The following is a 15,883-nucleotide window of genomic DNA, read 5'->3' as shown; positions in this document are numbered from 1 at the left end:
GGTGGCTCAGTTGGCTAAGTGACCAACTCTTGATTTTGGCTCAGGTCATGATCTCATTGTCCAGGGATTCAGCCCTGCATCAAGCTCTGCTTAGCACGGAGCCTGCTTAAGATTCTCTCTCTCTCCCTCTCTGCCTTTCCCCTGCTCATGCTCTCTCTCTCAAAATAAATAAATAAACATTAAAAAAATAGTAAATATAATGGGGAAAATCCTGGAGGTAAGCAGAGACACTCTGGGAAACTATACCCCTTCCCACATTCACCATAAGTGAGTTGACAGTTTTCTTAAAAGCAGAATGCTTAAAATACAAATGTCTCCATAAAGACTTAAATTTTCTTTACCTTCTCAGCTTAAATTAGTGATTCTCAAGCTAAATATATACAAGAATTGGAGTTATAGACACCAGAGCACATATACTTTTTGGATTCTTCCAGCAATTTTCAAGGGTTATTTTGATTATGTGTGTAAGATGTTATGCTGCTGTACATCAATTATAAATATCCCAAGATTAGAAATAAAATACCAAGAAATCTATACTAAACATAATCCCATCTTTTCAGGGTGATTTTTGTTTTTTACAAATGCTATTGCAAAGGGGTGCCTGGGTGGCTCAGTTGCTTAAGCGTCCAACTGCACTCAGGTCAAAATCTCGCGGTTCATGGGTTTGGGCCCCATGTCAGGCTCTGTGCCCCATGTCAGGCTCTGTGCTGACAGTTCAGAGCCTGGAGCCTGCTTCAGATTCTGTGTCTCCCTCTCTCTCTGCCCCTCCCTCACTCATGCTCTGTCTCAAAAATAAACACTAAAAATTTTTTAAAAAAATTTAAAAAATGCTATTGCAAGGTATTAAATATGGATCATCATTTTTAAGCATGCTATTCAATAAGGTACAGCTTTACTAACCTTGGTGAACCGATTGATTATCTGGCCTATAGGACTGGTTTCAAAAAACTGGAGCGGGAGGTGTAGCACATTATCCAATAGCTGAGCATACAATGTTCGAGAGGCAGCCAGGGACCCTCGAGTGAGTATATAGGCTCCAGAGCAGACAAAGAAACCTAAAAACAAATTGTTATCAAGGGCATGTTAACCTTTTTAAGGAATTTTATATTTTAATTCTCAAAGTGTTGTTTATCATAGCATTTTTTAAATGGAAAACTCAAAGAGCAAACTTAACTTGCGACTGTGGATCAAACTAAGTATAAATGTAAATGGTGCATTTATAATAAATACAGACACTCTGATGGGTTGCAATCCTATCAAAGAAGAACTCTCCTTATTCATGGCCATAGATTCTAGAGTAATGCACAAAATATAACAGATCAACCAGGTTCACAGAATTCTAGCAACCTATTTGTGATGTCCCATGGGACAATATGGTAGTCACTGGTGCTGCTAGTCAAATAATTTCAGTTCTCCTAGCTTCTAGTCCATGGTAGAGTTGTCCATTCTGGCCTCCTTGTGATGTAGGGGACCATATCAAGGGTTCTGAAGAACAAGTTGAGGGAGAAACAACACATAATACCAGGTTAAAGCATTTAATTGCTGGTACCAGAACTGCTCACGTTTATTCCTTGTACAGTGCCTGTTAACATTTATAATGGTGGTTGGATTGCTTCTTCAACTTGGGTCACAAGAACAAGTGTAGTCCTTTACTTGACCCAAAATGAACACATTTTTTTTGGGTCTGTTAAGCTACTGAGATTTGGTTGGTGGAAGAGTTGTTCTTGCCACAGCGGAAAAGGCAGACATATAAATAATAAGCATCTAGCTTTATCTATCGACTATTGTTACTTGCATTTGACCAAGTATGACAAGAAAGAGACAAGCTCATAGAAGGCTATCCACGTGGGAGAGGAAATGAAAGGACAAATAATTCTCAAAATGGAGGACTTATAGGGCTAAAAGAAGTCATGCTTCTTTACAGTGATTGATCAAGGATGTATATGTGGTTCAAATTGTTTCAAGGAGTAAAATTTTATGAATTTCTACGAACTTCAAAGGAAGTTCTTTGAAAGAGAACATTTCCATCATCATGTGAAGCCTGAGAATTAAGCCAATGAGGACAACAAGTAGAGTTCGTAAAGAATAGTGGACACTTCATCTGTAGTGTGTATAATGACCTATGCCTAGACTTTTCAGTCTGGGGAGTCAATAAATTCCCATGTTACTTATGCTAGTTTGTTCTGAGTCATAGGGGATACACAGTTGCTCCACTGCTCTCTAATATACGAAATTGTTAACAAAAGTGTGATGTCAGCATAATTCTTATACCCTTGGAAGTATGTTTAAAACAAAAGAATGGTAGTTAACCCTGATCATCTTAAATTATTTTAACTAATTCCTTTATATTTTAAATAATATCATATGCTGCTGTTAAGTGATTTCTAACTTTATACATTTTCTTTTTTTTTCCTACCTCACTCCCCCATACTTCCCTCTTTCCCTTTCAAAAACAGGTTGTTACCCTCTTTCCTCAAATAAATATCCAATGTTTACATTGCCACCAAACATACATTATGTATGAAGTTAACAAAATTTATTATGGTTGTACCATTCTTTTTTCATATTCTTAGTTTTCTATGCAACAAGCACTAATTCATTCCCAAACACTTCAATTGTCAGCAAATCTTTTCCAAATATATTCAGACTCATCAGATATTCTATTTCCTTCATCCTATTTAGCCCTCTCCTGTTTTTGCAGCATCATCTACTCTTTTGGAACCCTCTCACTTTCCACTCTAACCTGGAATGGTTGCAAGATCAGAAGACTTGCATTCTTCAGTTTTGGGAAATGCTAAATATTGTGAATTTGACCATTTTCACCTGCATTTATTGAAAGATGTATTATGTGAATGTTGAACTTCCTGGATTATTCCCTTAATTTTCTTATTTATCATTTCGATTTATATTTTTTATGTTGTACTTCTGGGAAAATGTCTTCTAACATATCTTCTCACACTTGTATAATCTCTTTAAATTCTTTAAATGTTTCAAGTATTTTTTGTCTATGATTGAACTTTTTTCAGCACATTTTTGCACTGGCTTTGTGGATATAGTATTTTGAATCTCTGAAGATACTAATTTGACATTTTAAGCTTCTATTTCAAATAGGATTGTTTCATTACTAAACTCCATTGCTTGATTTGTTAGCCGTTATTTATACTGTTGGTTTAATTAAAATGCAAAATCATCCATCATTATCAGTTTAAACATATGAAATAAACACATGGTTAATTAATAGAGGTACCTGATGGCTTCCTTCTGCTATTGCACACATTAATTTCCCCCAACATTTTTTTCCTCTGAATGGAAGAGATTGCTTCAAATTCCACAAAATTGGGTAGGTGTGACACAGAGAGTCTGGAATACTGGAATATAGACACATAGGCTGGAGCTTCTCCAAAAGCCATTTAAGGATTTCTTCTATGTATGTCACACACACACTAGAAACCCTCATTTCCTCTTTATATATCAACTTTCTAGTTTTCATTGTATCACTACAATGAAATTACTACAATGACAGTTGCTGTGCACATTGGTGATGGTGGTGGGTGTCGTAGGAGAGGCTAATGGGAGGAGAACAATGGTCTAGTGAATTATTTTGATTATTTCCATGCAATTCAATCCTATTCTCTACCCATGACCATGAGTTTAGTGTTTATCCACTGCTCAAAGGAACAACTCCCTCTTCTGTTACAGCTTCTCCCATATCTACATGTTCCTCTACCCTTGATTATCTATCAGTATAATAACTGCTTATGTAAAACTTTATCACTCTGAAATCTTCTGAAGTCTTTCCTTTATATTTATTCACTGTCATTTCAGTGGTATTTTGTGAGGTAAGTAAAGGAGATGATCCACTTACTCATGTTAAACTAGAAACAGCAGTGTACTCTAAACAGTGCACTTTGGGGATGTCTGGCTGGCTTAGTCGGTTGAATGTCTGACTCTTGATTTCAGCTCTGATCATGATCCCAGGGTCATTAGATCAAGCCCCAGTTGAGCTCCATGCTGGGCATGGAGCCTGCTTGGGATTCTCCCTCTCTGTCTCTCTCTCTCATTCTCTCTCTCTCCCTCTGCCCCTTACCCTGCTTGCACATGAGCTCTCTCTTTCTCTCTCTCTCTCTCAAAAAATAAAAATAAATAAAAATTTAAATAAAAAAAACACATTGCACTTTGAAAATAAGGTGCCTATATGTTCACATTGGATTGGAGAAAGGTAAGGCATAAAACACAATAGATAAGAGATGTTCAGAGTGTCCTAGAGATTCTAAGGCAAATAGCTGGGACCCAGGGAAAAAAAAGATGTGCAGAAATATTTCTTTTGTAGAAAATAAGGTAAGAGTTTTATTATTGTTATAAAATATAGATCTAACATTGTGCTTCGAACTCTAGCTTATTTTGAATGTTAACATTTATATAATTCATAAGAGGCCTGAGGTAATAACATATGGCAATGCTGTTTACGCTTTAACCGCCCCTCTGCCCCCACCAGCTTTTTTATTTTGTGAGCTATGATGATGTCAGTGAATACAGCCTGCTCTTGATTGGACAAGATTCCATAAGATGCAGCTATAGTCTACTGAAAAAAAATTAGAAATTATGCATTTTCATTTCTTAGGCTCACCCTACTTATAGATAACTTATAATTGCATCTAATAACAAATCTTCAGAAAACTTTAATTTTAATGCAAAAATTAAAAATAAAGAAAAAACAGAGAAGATTCACATTTTAATGACTGAAGACCACTCTACACAAAACACCAATCAAGAAAAAATCTTTTGATTAAGCTGTGCATAATCTATTGCCTTCATTACAAAATATTTCCTGTGTCTATTGATAGTTAATTAAAAACAAGACAGTCTCTTCAACAAATGGTGTTTGGAAAACTGGACAGCAACATGCAAAAGAATGAAACTGTACCACTTCCTTACACCATACACAAAAATAAATTCAAAATGAATAAAAGACCTAAATGTGAGACAGGAAACCATCAAAATCCTAGAGCACACAGGTAGCAACCCTTTTGATATAAAATGTAGCAACATCTTACTAGATGTCTCCTGAGGCAAGGGAAACAAAAGCAAACATAAAACATTGGGACTATATCAAAATAAAAAAGCTTCTGCACTGTGAAGGAAACAATCAGCAAAATGAACAATTCCAACAACCTATGAAGTTGGAGAAGATATCTGCAAATGACATATCTGAAAAGGGTTAGTATACAAAATTTATAAAGAACTTATAAAATTCAACCCCCCAAAAGTGAAGAGTCCAATTAACAAATGGGTAGAAGACATGAACAGACATTTTTCCAAAGAAGACAGACAGATGACCAAGAGACACATGAAAAGATGTTCAACATCACTCATCATTAGGGGAATACAAATCAAACCACAATGAGATATCACCTCACACCTGTCAGAATGGCTAAAGTCAACAATACAAGAAACAACAGGTATTGGTGAGGATGTGGAGAAAGGGGAACCCCCTTGCACTGTTTGGAATGCAAACTGGTGCAGCCACTCTGGAAAGCAGTATGGAGGTTCCTCCAAAAGTTAAGAAGAAAACTGCTCTATGATCTAGCATTGCACTACTAGGTATTTATGCAAAGATTACAAAAATAGTAATTCAAAGGGATATATGCACCCTAATGTTTATAGCAGCATTATCTGCAATAGACAAATTATGGAAAGAGCCCAAATGTTCATCTGCTGATGAGTGGATAAAAACATTGTGGTGCACACACACACACACACACACACACACACACACACGGAATATTACTCAGCCATTAAAAAAGATGAAATCTTGCCATTTGTAATGACATGGATGAAGCAAAGAGTATGATGCTAAGGGAAATAAGTCAGTCAGAGAAAGAAAAAATGCTATATAATTTCACTCATATATGGACTTTAAGAAACAAAGCAGATAAATATAGGGGAAACAAAAAGAGAGGCAAATCAGGAAAAAGAACTCATAACTGTAGAGAACAAATTGAGGGTTACTGAAGGGGAGGGTGAGGGAGCATGTTAAATGGGTGATGGGCATTAAGGAGAGCACTTACTGTGATGAGCACTGGGTGTTATATGTAAGTGATGAATCACTAAACTCTACACCTGATACTAATATTAGACTGTATGTTAACTAACTGGAATTTAAATAAAATTTTTTTTTAAAAATTCTCATTTTACAAAAGTAAAATTGTGAGTACTAAACCTGCATACCTTGTCTAGTATAGGGAATGATATTTGCTCACTTAAAATATTCTTCAAAGTATACTGAATTTCCCTGAAAGTTGTAACATGAGCTCCTGGATCGATATGAGTTTAACTCTCATATGCACATGTGATAGACATAGATATAGAGATATTTGTATATATGGATCCTCTTTAGCTGCTTAGAATTCTAGACTGCTATATCCATTTTTTCCTCAATGAATTGTAAACTGCAAGCCAATAAACTTGACTCTCACTGATTCAAAGGCAAACATAGTGTATCTTTCATACTATAGCTAGTCCTTATATCTCATTTTAGTCATTAATATAACATCTCTTTCCCCAGTGAATTATGTTAGCAGAATGACAAAATAAACATAAATCTGTCTCAAAATATTTGCTTACTTTTTGATGGAGATACTTACAAGAAATACTCGGGCCACACGATAAAGATGGGAAAGGACGAAAGAGAAGCAAAGCCCTAGTTTCGTATTTTTTATTTTATCTTTATTTTATTTTCCCAAATGCATGTACCTCTCTTTGTCTTTTCCCTTATGAATATCCTTAGATAGCATGACTTCCATGTATCATTTTCTAATTTGAATTTGCTATCATTCTCCCTCAAGGTGCCTTACTTTATTCTTATAAAACACACACACAAAATGTCTATACTTAAAAAAATCTTCTCTTTATTTCTACTGTACTTTTGAATATCCTTCAATTTTCTCTTTCAAATCACCTAACTTCTTTGAAGGACAACATGTATCTACTCCTTAATCATCAATTATTCAACTACCTACAATCTGCATTCTTTTCCTACCTCTTTCTGGATTATGCATCTTTGACTATAATCACAGAACTTTTCTCAATTTTCTTTCTCCTTAACGTTTCCATAGCATTTCAGAACTATTAAGAAGTTTTTTGAAAGACTATTTTTTTTCTTTCTGGCTTTTGTTACATTATACTTTTCACTTGGAATGGAGCATATAATAGTATAGAGTTTTCCAAAATGTATTCTGTGGAACACAAGTTGCTCAAGATGTTAATGGACAACACAAGAAAATAATTTTTCCCTATGGTCAAATGGATTTGAGAAACATTGGTTTAAATATAATTAAATGGGTCAGTTTATTGAAGAATATCTCAAACTTTTTAGCAAAAGGAAAGAAAAAAGATTTCAGATGCACAGAAAAATACAGTTCTCAGTTTTGCAGACCTATTAGAGGACAGAATCCTATATTTGTGGAGCCTCTCTATTGTTTCATGTAAAACTCTTTTGGAAATGTTAATTTAGTGGTTAAGTTTGGGAAATCAGGTAGACATGAATTCAAATCCTGGCTCTGAAACTTTCTATCCGTAGGATTTAGTGCACAGTGTTCATTCTGTATAGTGTTAAGTAACGGCCAACACTTACTGCACTCTTGGCTTATGCTCAGCATTTTTCTATAAGCTTTACACATATTATCTAAGTAGGATGCCCAAGTTTAAGGAGTCCCTTCATTAGAATGTATGTTAAATGAATTAATAAATTAGTTTAAACACATATAGTGAGTAGCCATGTAATCAAGACTTTTGAGTCCTGAATGACTTAGCAGATGAGTCTCAGTTTCCTCAGCTGTAAAATAGGGATAATAACACATTTATAAATAATTTTTTGTCAAGACTAAATGAGACAAACACATTATTTAGTGTGGGCCATGTAGCTGACACACATAAGTTTTGGTTTACTTTCTCAAATACGGTGAATTAAAAACATATGCATTTAAATTATTCTAAAATATATGCAAATTATGGCACAGATTTTATGTGAAATAAAATGATGCCATATGCTTGCATTAGAATAGGGCAGAAAGAGAAAAGAGAAGCAGCTGTTTCTTTGTTTTTTTTACCTTGCATTAATCCCAATAATCCATAGATATTAAGTTTATTGCTTCTTATTTGCTTCCATTCTGTGAACTCATTCATGTGTTTTGCTTCTTTTGCCCAGGCACTCAGCCATAGATTCTGCCCAATGCCTACCAAATTCTGCCCTACATAACTGGCCACACTCAGCCACACCCAGAGCCAGCCAAAGGCTTGGAGGTACTTCAGAATGATTGAGAACTTCACCTAAAAGCAAAGTTGATACAAAATTAGGTTACTGTACTTAAAAGTGAGACAAGGTAGATTTAAATCCTACTTGACATTTCTGGAGGCATGTGATCTTAGTCAAGTTACTAACTTCTATATCTCTCAGAGTACTCATCTCTAACTTGGAATAGTAATAGTAGCCACCTTATAAGTTATATGTAAAGTGCTGGCACAGTCCGGAGCAGTTAAAAATAAATATTCAAATAATATTAGTTACTATCATTAGTAAACAAGAATATATATCGCTAAGTAGCATGTAGTCCTAATTAAACAACACTATATATCCAATAGTTCCATTTAATGTATGTTTTTCGAATTATTATATAACAAACCTCCTCAAATTCAATGACAAATATATATTTATTAATAATGCAATATAATCATATACATTAATATATATTAATAACAAATAATATTTATTCTGGTGCTTACCCCACCAATAGGGATCTTTTCCTTTTTCATTGAGAATTGTTTTCCTTGATCCAATGAGGGCCTGATAAAGCAAGACAATGTACATTTTGTAAGTTTTAGATTGACCAAGCATTTTTTTTAAATTATACATTCTCAACTTCTTTGCTGCATATTCCTCTGCCTTGATGATATAGCATTGTTCCTTTAATCTCTTCAAATGGAGAGTTCATCCTCTGATATCCCATATATTTTAAAGTCAGGAGAATAAGTCTGATTTTTTCCTTCTTCTACAGATAATTATCCTTCAAGTTTGAGCTAAATCCCTAGATTATTTAAGCTAATGCCACCTATCTGTACCATAATCTATGTCTTCTCATCTACTTGCCTCCTGGCCTATCAAAAATGGCATCAGGCTCACCATCCCACTTTGTTCTGCCACCATCCTGAGTGATGTCATAGCTTACAGAGACAGCTCATTAAACTCAATCTCTTTTCAACTTCAGAGCCATCATATATTTAGGGTCCTTCATCTGCATTCTACTTTGACCATCAATTGTCAGGTCCTTCAGTCATGAATCTTATAACCTGGAACTAACACACCTTGGAAAACTCAACTCTAAACATTCCAATCTCTGGCCATAACCTTTTCTATTCCAAATTGTACATTAAATTATTCTCACTACATTTGGTTTTTATTCCATCTAGACTTCCAGATCCTGAATCCAACTTTCTACCATCCTTGCTCTCTAGGATGACTAATGATTCTGGTTTCCCCAGATATTCTTAGTTTTAGCATTAACTGTCCCACATTCCAGGAAACTCTCAGTCCCATGCAAACCTATTATTTCTCTCTATTCCCTTCGATATGCAGCCTTTACTCCATGATTACCATCTCATCCAAACGATGGCAGTAATGTGAAGTCTCAGGCTTTGCTTTCTTTCCATTAAACCTTCATGTTAGAACTCACATGTCAGTGCTCATCACACTTACTTCAAAAGATCATACAGCTGTATAAATTGGTTCCACCGTGAATTAACACCTTTCCTCCACCTGGGCTCTTAATAGTGCCTAGAAATTCTTCCATGACTCTCAGAAGGGGCCCCACCTCTTACTTGATGGAGAAAGTAAGGGCAGACAGGAAAGTCAGTCACCAGATCTCTACATTTATCTGCATCTCTACACAGCCTTTTATAGTTCTCTCCTACACCAAACAAAGGAAATTCTTTATTAATATCCAAGAATAGCCAGATGATCTGAATTCCATTCTGTCCCATTTACTCAAAACACTTTTATTTTTTAATGTTTATTTATTTTGAGAGAGACAGAGAGAGAAAGACAATGTGAGTGAGGAAAGGGCAGAGAGGGACAGAGGGAGAGGGAGAGGGAGAGGGAGAGAGAGAGAGAGAGAGAGAGAGAGAGAGAGAGAGAGAGAGAGAATCCCAAGCAGGCTCTATAGTCAGCATGGAGCCTGACACAGGACTCCATCTCATGAACAGTGAGATCACAACCTGAGCTGAAAGCAACAGTTGGATGCCTAACCAACTGAGCCAGCCAGGTGCTGTAAAACACATTTATTAATTATAGTGTTTCCACACTTTCGTATCAGTGAGTCACTTGATGGTGCTTGTTAAAAATACAGATTATAAGATTTCCCCCGTAGAAACTTGCCTTTCAAATAAATGATCCAAGGGATTTTCATCTTAGGGCAAATCTAAGAAACCCAGAATTGTTCACAATCTTCTAATCTTCATTTTGTTCTTCCCTTCTCCTGACTCCTTCCCATCAGTCTATAGAGAATAACATATTCTTCTTATCTTTTTAAAATTATTTTAATGTTTACTTATTTTTTTAAATTATTTTTTAATGTTTATTTATTTTTGAGACAGAGAGAGACAGAGCATGAACGGGGGAGGGGCAGAGAGAGAGGGAGACACAGAATCTGAAACAGGCTCCAGGCTCTGAGCGGTCAGCACAGAGCCCGACGCGGGGCTCAAACTCACGGACCGCGAGATCATGACCTGAGCTGAAGTCGGCCGCTCAACCGACTGAGCCACCCAGGTGCCCCAAATGTTTACTTATTTTTGAGAGAGAGAGAGAGGCAGAGAGAGAAGGAGACACAGAATCCAAAGTAGGGTCCAGACTCTGAGCTGTCAGCACAGAGCCAGACGACCTGAGCCGAAGTCAGACGCATAACTGAATGAACCACACAGGCACCTCACATTCTTCTTATCTTAAAACCAATACCATCGCCACTAAAATGATTCTACTCTCAATGCCATATCCCTCTTCACTTCCTATCCTACTTCATGACTTTTTTATAGCTAAATGTTTTTCTGCCAAGTGACCTTTCCTTTTTGAACTACTTGGCACCTGGCTGAAAGCGTTTCCATCAACAACATCTTAATGAAATAGGTAAAATACTTATTGTTGTATCCATGGAATATTTTAAAAATTACTTCACTTTAACTCTCCATGACATTAATCACCACTGACCACTCCCTTGTTTAAGGGACATTTCCTTTTACTTCCCTACCACCATGCATTTGTATTTCTCACTCCTCTCTGCCCCACCCCCCATTTGTTTCTCTTTGGGTTTCTTTCTCTGTCTTCCATTTAATGTTCATTTTTCCTTAGGTTCAGATCTAGTCATTACAGTCTACCCTTGAACCACACAGGCTAGAAGTGCACAGGTCCAGTTATGTGTAGATTTTTTTCAATAAATATACATACAGTACTGTAAATGTATTCTCTTTTCTTTTTGATTTTCTCAATAATATTTTATTTTCTCTAGCTTATCTTATTGTAAGAATACAGTACATAATACACACAACATATCCAACTGTTGCTTTCAGCTCAGGTTGTGATCTCACTGTTCATGAGATGGAGTCCTGTGTCAGGCTCCATGCTGACTATAGAGCCTGCTTGGGATTCTCTCTCTCTCTCTCTCTCTCTCTCTCTCTCTCTCCCTCTCCCTCTCCCTCTCTCCCTCTCCCTCTCCCTCTCCCTCCGTCCCTCTCTGCCCTTTCCTCACTCACATTGTCTTTCTCTATCTCTCTCAAAATAAATAAACATTAAAAAATAAAAGTGTTTTGAGTAAATGGGACAGAATGGAATTCAGATCATCTGGCTATTCTTGGATATTAATAAAGAATTTCCTTTGTTTGCTGTAGGAGAGAACTATAAAAGGCTGTGTAGAGATGCAGATAAATGTAGAGATCTGGTGACTGACTTTCCTGTCTGCCCTTACTTTCTCCATCAAGTAAGAGGTGGGGCCCCTTCTGAGAGTCATGGAAGAATTTCTAAGCACTATTAAGAGCCCAGGTGGAGGAAAGGTGTTAATTCACGGTGGAACCAATTTATACAGCTGTATGATCTTTTGAAGCAAGTGTGATGAGCACTGACTTGTGAGTTCTAACATGAAGGTTTAATGGAAAGAAAGCAAAGCCTGAGACTTCACATTACTGCCATCGTTTGGATGAGATGGTAATCATGGAGTACAGGCTGCATATCGAAGGGAATAGAGAGAAATAATAGGTTTGCCTGGGACTCAGTTAATACACACAAAATATGTGTTAATTGACTGTTTGCTATCAGTAAGGCTTCCCAGCAACAGTTGGTTATTAGTAGTTAAGCTTTTGCAGAGTCAAAAGTTACACTCAGATTTTCAACGGCATGGGGAGTCGGTGCCCCCAACCCCTCACATTGTTCAAGGGCCAGCTGTATTGCCTTTGTATGCTCCACACTCTCCTGAGCAATCTCATTCACTCCCAGTTACAAAAACTTTCTTCCTTGTGGGTGACTCTCAGACTGATTGTTCTAGTCCATACTTCTTCCCTGAGCTCCAGATCTATACAGTAAAATGCTTATTCGACATCCAATTCATCTCATTGCTTGTTTATCTCTACACCACCCTAAATTGAATCAGTTATTTTCCTACCTTCTTTAAAGCTTTCCTTGGCTTTGTAAAGGGCTACAAATACTTCCTCTGTCTCAATCTTGGCACATTTCTAACCAATCACCAAGTGTGTGTCAATTCCTCTAGAACTGTATTATTGGAGAAACATTTGGAAAATGTCTAACAGCATGAAGAAAAGTAATGGCAAAGGAGGAGGGAAAACAGAGGAGGGAGAGAAGCAGGAGAAGAAACATTCATAATCCTATGCTCCAGAGACATTCGGTGCTGAAGTGCTTGTGAATATTACCACAGTCTTTTCCCTACATGTGTGTAGTATCACAATACAAATGTTGTTCTAAAACAGATTTTTAATTTTTAAACCATTTTATACATGGTCTTTGTAGCTCAGTATATAATGAACCTAAAATATTATTCTATAACAGCATTATATTTTATATTATGATGATATATTTTATCACTTTACTATATTAAGATTTACATAACAAAATCAGTAGTTATAGTGGCTGCAGTTTTTTCCTACTTTTTTGCTACAATGGTAATGCTTTTTACCTATATCTCATTGTCCCTTGTAGGGACATAGAAGCGTGAAGTATGCCAAGTTCTAGGTCATTTGATTTATCTAATATCGAACTGACCTCTAGAAATACTGGACTGAGCTATGTGCCCTCATTTCTCCCCATTTCCCATGTTATTTACCAGAATAAGAAAGGCTTTATTTGATCAGTCTGGTGGCTCTTCCCTTTCTGTCTCTGGCTCTAGTGTCAAGAAACATTCTGTGGGACGTTGCAATACATGGCCTCCGTACAATCAGCTTCACCATCAGGAAAAGATACACTATTTAACAGACACTTTCATTGGAACAACTCCTGGTATATGATTTGGGTTAATTACTGTCATCATCTTTCAAGCCCTTGGCATGGCTTCTGTTTGGATAAGCAAATTCGGCATTGGTATCAAGCCAAAAAATTAATTCTTAATGTAGCTGGATATAAAATGCTGTGAAACCCAACTGTTAAAAGGGAATTAAAGCATCGTAATTAGACACAACTAACAAAGACCAAGAATTTATTGGACACTATACAGGAGGGTATTGCTTTTCCAGACTACTATGTTATTTATTCTTTTTCCACAAAATACTGCATGTAGTTTGGGGCACTTTGTTGTGAATAACAGATTCTATCTGAATTTTAAAAGAGCGAATTATTTTGCTGGTAGAGAAGTTTTAAAAATGAGTTTCGTGTTGTCCTTCAGAAACCCTCAGGAAAGTTGGCACAATACCCGTCTGCATATTTTTGTATAAAAGATATAAAATTAACATACTGAAACCATTATTCTTGAACTGAGCATGCAGTTGCAAAGTCTGGAATGTGCATGGGAGGATTAAAGTGATGAAAAGAGTCTGACATGAAAGACAGAAAGGGGGCAGTCTAGGTACTGAAATAACACTCCTAATTTAATTTACTTGTGGAAGATATTAAGGAATATTTAAAGAAATAAAATAATTAATATATACCAGGTAACTTTAAACCAAAAAGTGAAAAAAAATGTGGATACAGTTCAAATTATTTTAGTCCCTATTAGAAATCTGAATTAACATCAGAAAATGATTCTAGGCCTTAAATTTCAGGGTGGGGGGAGGGATTCTCAGACATTATTTAGTCCAACTCCCTTCCTTTTCACCTACCTCCCGATGGGCAATTAGCCATTATCCCCATGAATTCTTCCATGAAGAAGACTCACTGTATTCTCTCTCTGTACATTCCATTGTAGAGAGTTTCTTGCTGTTGTATAGTTCCTGCCTCTGTGTATCTTCCAACCCCTAGTCTATCTTAATGCTGCACTAATGGAAATTTGGGTAATTCTTAAAAATAGAAAATTAGGTTGAAAAGTCAGGAAATTTTCTCCATGTAATATTATCTTACCAAATAGTAAAGCAGATTAAAAAAAAATGAAAGCAAAAATGGGAAGTAGCACAGAAAATAATAAACTAGGAAATACATAGGTAGTAGCCAAACATGCACATATTTTGTAAAAATTAAAATAGGCCTCTGGTCTCTCAAACACAAAATAAAAAATGATTTAATTACTATGGTGACAAACAAGAAAAGATTAGCATGGGGGAATTTATGGACCTTCAATTACATTTTTATCACAGTCATTAAAAAGGAAGCTTGATAGTGGGCTGTGTTGATAAGAATATGACATACTGGAGTTGAAGCCATCTTCTCAATGTGCTCCTTACTGGAGAAGGAAGTTTCAGAATGCTGGCTTCAGTTTGGGTCTCCACAACTTGAGAAATGTTTAGAAATCAATTCTGTAAGTGTATTTTTATGGGGGTTGGGATTCTCATTTTAAGTAGAAATTTCCCAAAGGTGACTCACAAAAACTATGAGGGGTTCAATTTAGATATTATGACTGACAGTGATTTTATAAATAAGAGAAATTGATTTATTATAGAGAGAAGGGTATGATTAAGTTTACAACAATCCTTATAGATTTTTAAGTTTTAAGCTTTTAAACAAGTTACAATTTGGCTGCCAGTGAAACTACACACAGGTGAAAATTCTCCTAATGATCAGAGATGTGTAGATCCTACAGCACATAAATTTCAAAGTCTGGTTCAGTGCTCCTGGATTTGCTTCCCTTAGGGATGCTTAAAAACTGGCACTCATTTAAATGAAAGCTATTGTTATAATGCTCAAAAAAATAACATAGAACAAATGATGGATTAAAATCATTGAGTGTTCTTTCAGACTTCAGTTACTTATTCATCCATCCAACAAAATATTTATTGAACATCAGCTTATATGCTACTCAGGGTTTAGTTGAAACTTGTTTAGATGGCAATAAAGTAATGAACAAATAGACAAAAATTTCTGCTGTCCTACAGCTTAAAACCTAGAAATGAAAGGCAAAATAAAAGTAAGTAAGTTTTCCAGTATACTGAAAATTAATAAGAATTATGGGGAAAAAAAAATTAAGCCAGGAAAGGGGAGGAAGTATTATGTTAAAATAGGGTGACTAAACCTAAAGTCTTCATTCATAAGGTAACATTGGAACAAGACCTACAGAAGTTGGGTGAGCAAGCCATGATATCTGGGAGAATGATTTAGTTGATCTATTGAGTCAGCTGAATCTGTCATGGAGGCAAAACTCAAACCTGTAATGTTCACATCATCCACACATCCTTAGGGATACCTACTCTT

The 15,883-nt window shown here is 36.0% G+C and overlaps 1 protein-coding gene across 8 annotated transcripts in view; it reads right to left on the bottom strand.

Moving 5' to 3' along the window:
- Window positions 1-15,883, bottom strand: part of LOC125175647 (multidrug resistance-associated protein 1-like) — an 88,426-nt gene that overhangs the window by 17,681 nt on the left and 54,862 nt on the right. For all 8 annotated transcript variants that reach the window (XM_047876401.1, XM_047876408.1, XM_047876404.1 and 5 more), the window contains 3 exons: window positions 8,782-8,842; window positions 8,109-8,328; window positions 901-1,055 (listed from right to left, as the gene is read on the bottom strand). In XM_047876401.1, the coding sequence (XP_047732357.1) occupies window positions 901-1,055; window positions 8,109-8,328; window positions 8,782-8,842 (436 nt within the window). The remainder of the gene's footprint in view (window positions 1-900; window positions 1,056-8,108; window positions 8,329-8,781; window positions 8,843-15,883) is intronic.

The sequence above is a fragment of the Prionailurus viverrinus genome, chromosome C2 (assembly GCF_022837055.1).
Source record: "Prionailurus viverrinus isolate Anna chromosome C2, UM_Priviv_1.0, whole genome shotgun sequence".
Lineage (NCBI taxonomy): Eukaryota > Metazoa > Chordata > Mammalia > Carnivora > Felidae > Prionailurus > Prionailurus viverrinus.
This window is presented reverse-complemented; position numbering and strand designations above follow the sequence as displayed.